At 29.6% G+C, this 5,777-nt stretch overlaps 1 protein-coding gene across 1 annotated transcript; it reads left to right on the top strand.

The window, feature by feature from the left end:
- Positions 1-717: 717 nt before the first annotated feature.
- Positions 718-1,188, top strand: LOC113372015. Its single transcript, XM_026612386.1, has one exon. The coding sequence runs from the start codon at positions 718-720 to the stop codon at positions 1,186-1,188; it is 471 nt and encodes a 156-aa protein (XP_026468171.1).
- The last annotated feature ends 4,589 nt before the right edge of the window (positions 1,189-5,777 follow it).

Genomic DNA, 5,777 nt, shown 5'->3' with positions numbered 1-5,777 from the left:
TATCATATCCCAAAATGGTAAGGGTAGGTAATCTTTACTTTTTTTGGACTAAATTTTTTTTTTTTAAATTTGTAATTAAGAAACATATACAGTCCTAAATTTTTACCCTCCCCTATCGCAAACCCCTATCTCGTAATAGTCATTTTATTAACACTAGAAAGACGGACGCAGTCATTTTGACTGTTTTCCATTTTCAAACATAAAAATAACTATGTATTTGAAGTCGCAGCTTCGTGAAATTTTGTGACTTTTTATACAACATCTAAATGCGTAGATAAATCGTATTTTTTGTCTTATCTCACTTTTATTTTCAATATTCTTACATGTTATGCCTGCATGGACGGAAAACAGTCATTTTGACTGCTCTAGAAATTTTACATAAACAAACGGCTTTGTTATTGTATTGCAAATCGTTATCTCGCGATAATTCATCTCGAATGAGCCATAATGCATTTGTTACATAGAAATAACCGAATTATGGTAAGTATTGACATTAGACCGGTCTTTTTCACATAGTAACTTTCAGTATAACGCGTTGTTCAGTTGATTTTTTAGAACTTATAAATAAAATGTCGAAGAGAAGTGAATTGTTGCAAAAGCTAACACACATAAGTGAAGAGTGTTCCGACATAGAATAAAATGCAGAAAATTGGGCACAATCATCTGAAGATGAATTGGATTATTTTCCACGTGAATCATCTGATTCTGAGGGTAGCGATGAAGGTGATCACTATTGATGAAAATGAAAGTGCCATCAGTGTATGCAGGAGGGTGCTAAGTGGCTCAGAAACTGATGAAAGAGTTCAAGAAACGGAAACAGCTGTCGATGGTACTGTATGGACAAAAATTGCCGAAGGTGGTACTCCAGGAAGGTCATCATCGAATTGTGTCTTCAAGGGTGTGAAAGGGCCAACAAGCTATGCAAAAAAGAAAATTATTATAGGTGATCTTGTCAGTGCATTTTCGTTGATAATAGATAATTATATTATCAAACACATAAAACAGTGCACAGAAGAAGAGGGCCGTCGAATTTCGGAGTACGATTGGACAACATCGTTACCGGAAATACGTGCATTTATTGGAATTTTATATGCTCGTGGGGCCTATGAGGCAAGAAAATTGAAATTGACTTATTTATGGTCAGCAAAGAAGACATGGCAGATCAAAGGTAAAGAAAATATACCGTGAAATCCAGTTCCAATCCAGTAGATGACCTCTGCAAATATTTTTCAATATTTTGGATTTGGCTGCGATAAATGCCTGGATTCTTTACAAGGAAGCGACAGGAATAAAAATCCAAAGAAAACAAATCCTTAGAGAACAGTTTTTGTTTGAATTGGCAGAACAGCTTTCCGCGGACTACACGACATCAACACAAAAAAAAATCGAAGGAAAATGATGACCCACAGACATCATGCAAATACCAATAGAAATAAAAGAAAATTTTGCTAAATAAAACTTTGTAATAATAATAAAACTAATAATACGTGTCAAAGTTGCAACAAACATGTTTGCGGAAAATGTATTCATAAAAACATCTTAAATTATATTTGCATGAATTGTAAAAATAATGAACTTCTTTTTCAGATAAACTATTTTTTTATTTTTAGCACTTATAGATGATTTGTATAAATGTAAATAGTACATGAAATAATAAAAATTAATTTTAAACAAATTTCTAAACGCATTATTTATTTTTTTCACGACGCAGTCATTTTGACTGTTTTCAGGCAATGTAGGTATACTCAATTCGTCCGTCTTTCTAGTGTTAATCAAAGAAATTTTTTCCCGATTTGAGTCAATAAATGTTTTTTTACTGAATTCCGATTAAAATTTAATATAATAACCAATAATAATAACAGAATTTGAAATTTAAAAAAACACAATTTACAAATGTTTAAAAATAAATATAAAGAAATTCTCTCCATCTTTATTAGGAAATAGAATATGCACAATTATAAGTCCTGATTTTCTTTAATCTTTTTGTTTTTATTTCTGAAATTCAATTTTATTTAAATGCACCTAAATTAGAGCATAGATAATGTACCATAATTTCTTCTTGTACCAACGCTTGATAATTCAGTTAAAACACGCAAACAAGCTTTGCATCTGTTTCTTCGAATCAGTAGATATAATTAAATGAAGTATTCACTTTTTTTGATAATAAATACAAGTCGAGATTATGTGGTATTGAAAATGTAAAATATATATAATCAATTGATATGAAAGGTTGTAGATCCACTGTTAACATTTCAAGATTTAAAAATTATTAATAACTACATATTATTAAATAATGAGATTTGGGCAATGAATAATCACTGAAAGTGATTGATAAACTTTTATTTACATTTTGAACGGCTATTGACATTTACAAATAATTAAATATCCAAGACCTAAATAACTGATTCTTAACTTCGCGTAGGGTAAGTTATAGTAATGGGCCAAAAAACGAAAATGAAATTTTTTGCATATCTTCACGTTTCAGAGGTTTTAAACATTTTGGCATACCTCAGAAAATATGTGTGTGTGTGCGTATGTGTAGAAACAATTTTTCGTCGACGATTTTGGGCGTACGGATTAACCGATTTTAATGTTTCAAAAAACATTCGATTCCTATTGATGAGGAGACGTGCTGATTAGTTTTTAACGAAGGCTAGCGCTTCGGAGATATGGAGCAAAAAGTGTTAAAAATGACAGATTTTAAGAGAACGAATCAACCGATTTGAATGATTCAAAAAACGTTCGATTCGTTATGTAGGGGAGAAGTGGTGATTAAATTTGGCAAATGCAGGTCCAGCCATTTCGATCATTTACGGCCAACATAGAATAAATAATGTATATTTTAAAAGAAAAAAATAAATTATTTATTAAAAATAAACATTTCTAAAAAAGATGAAATATTTTAAAGAGTATTTTATTTCAATAAATGCATTTCAATAATTTGCGGCTCAAACTGAAAAAATATATTTGATACAGAAAAAGATTACTTTGATTTTTTACGGTAGGTAAATAATCTCCTAAATATTATATATGTTAAGAAAATTTAGTTACTTATTATACTTCGAGTATAATCATTTTGATATCTATAGCATTTAAAAATTCTGAACTGCTTGGCTTTTTGTATTATGTATTACTGTTAGTATAAAACATGTAATAAACGGCAGTCCTAAGCGAAGTCTGATTCAAGTTAGATTCCAACCGTATTCCAACTTAAATCAAAGAAGCAAGGTATAAAGTTTCACGCCGCAATATTCAAATCGGATAATTGGAACAATTAACAATTCAAATGGAACAATACTGATTTATTTTACAAGTGAAATTGTATGAAATCAGGTTTTGGTGGAACCTACTACCTTGCTGACACAAGGAACATCAGAATAATTAAAGATCCTAGATCGTTTCGCACATTTTCTAACGTATTTAATAAAAGCATAATTTTATATAGTTTGCGCAAAAATTTTGTATTTGTTTCTACATATTCTGATGTACTGACTTCATCATTTAGAAGTATAAAAATTCCGATTAAGATTTAATATAATAACCAATAATAATAACAAAATGTAAAGTTAAAAAAATTTAATTTACAAATGTTGAAAAATAAATATAAAAAAATTGACTCCATCTTAATTAGGCATACGATATGTAACATATCATTCATATGTTTAGCTCGTTCAGCAATAATTACTGTATCAGCTAATATTAAGCATTATCTCAATAGTTGTTAATTATCATGATTTAATTACTCGTAAATCATCTTAGCAAAACAAGGTTAAGTTAATGGTTTAAATCTTAATTTGGAGAACGTAAAAAATTATAATCTAAATTTAAAAAAAGTCTACAATATCTTCTATCAATTCTGGAATAGAGATCATAGAGATTATTTCTACGCAACAATTTTATTGATTGTTTTGGTGGAAAGATTTTATATTTCTCTTGTCCAACTGGTTGTTTACACATAAGATTATAAATTTGTTAATATAAAGCGGTGATATTTCATAATTTATAACCGATGGCCGGTGGAAAACGTCGGCGAACATGGAATCAAAGAGACGTCTACTTAGCGGCTCTGCGGTTATATGGTAACAAAAATAAGCGAAGTCCATCTAAAGAAATCTTTTGCCAGTTCGCAAAACCTCCGCAAGAGTGTCCGAACGTATAATCTGTTTGTTTATAATTCACTTGTACACATGCAAACAAATATATAAATGTACACATATATATTTCAGCGCAGGTTCTCAACGTGGTTCCTGTCATATCGAAAGAAATAAACACTCACATGGAGTATGGCATGGCACGAATGTCCAATATATTGTGAAAACCAAACCAATTATACCACAACAAATAACACATATCAAACAAACAACTATCTGACTATGTTCAGTAAAACGCCCAGCTAATTCATTATTGTAGAAGGGGGTATTTTTGTTGTTTTTTCAAAAATTGTCACCTGGTCCTTTTTACCCCACAAACGTGGTAAAATTGAACGGCAAACAGGTCCATTTTACGAAATAATAACCACATTATTCAACCAGTGCAAAATATTCATGGGTACATTTTTTACAGAGTTAACACTGTATATACCAGATGCCAAGATAATAAATTAATAAAAAAAAAGAAAAAAAAACACTGTATATAAATTTGATTTGGCATTTCGTTAGACCAGCAGAGTTAGAATAACTATTAATTTAATTTATCTTTGGTGAATATGTTTTCTATAACTTAATTTACTTTTTTGTTTTACAATTTTCTATTATTTACAATTTTGCCAGGGTTAGTTTAGTTATAGTAGTACCAATTTAGTTTATTACAGAGGTTATATAAAAATATCTGTTTAATCTAACTTAAAATTAGCAACACATCTTATAAAACAATTGAATAACGTATACTTAAAAATTATATAAAGGTCTCGTAATTTAACAACTGCGCTCACAACCAAAAAGCTTAAAACGTAAGAAATACTTTTTCATAGATTTTCAAACAATGATGTTTATCTCTGGGGTACCCGCGTAAGACTTAAGGTGAAGGCTGATAATACATCTTTTAGCCTCAACTTTTCAAATATTTAAAATATTATTTTATTAAAAAAATCCTAACATTACTGATTTTTGAGATATTGGTTTTGAACCTTTTACCCTTCAAGCCCCGCTCTACCTTATATATATGTTTTACAATTTAGGAAAGTTTCTAAAAATTTTTGAAGTAAAACTTCTTTAGGCGCGACTAGGATGTAAATCCGTACAAATGCAACGGAAGTGCGTTACCGCAGATAAGATAAGATAAGAGTCGATTGTGATTAGACGTCGTGTATGTGAATAGAGATCTGTCGTTGTATGCATACCGGTGTCAACGTTGTATGCGTACCGATATCAACAAATTACAATGATCATGTCATATTTGAAGTATGACTTTAATTACATTATTGTTTTTAAATATTATATATATATATATATATATATATTCAATGTTATTATAAATATATAATTTATAATTTATTATTATATAAATGTGTATAATGGTTGACACTAATGAATATGTGCATCACGAGTGTTACTATATTACTAATAAACATTATTCAAAATTTTTTCCATTTCAATGTTACAAGAAACTGCGTTCTGAAATCTCATGAATTATAAAGCCAATCCTATATAAAAATATAATGCCGATTACAAGGTATGGACACAAAGCACTAATTGCTTTACTGTGCAGCAATTGTAATCGGCCACGTACTAACAATAAAAATGCATGGAATTTAATAACACTGGCAACAAATTAAAAAC

The sequence above is a fragment of the Ctenocephalides felis genome, unplaced genomic scaffold (assembly GCF_003426905.1).
Source record: "Ctenocephalides felis isolate EL2017-DRISC unplaced genomic scaffold, ASM342690v1 CF-g0.4_SCAFFOLD_01510, whole genome shotgun sequence".
NCBI classification, from domain to species: Eukaryota; Metazoa; Arthropoda; class Insecta; order Siphonaptera; family Pulicidae; genus Ctenocephalides; species Ctenocephalides felis.
This window is presented reverse-complemented; position numbering and strand designations above follow the sequence as displayed.

Bases quoted from the DNA above. Each gene is read 5' to 3' on its own strand.
- LOC113372015 (XM_026612386.1), top strand. From the start codon at position 718: ATGAAGGTGATCACTATTGATGAAAATGAAAGTGCCATCAGTGTATGC.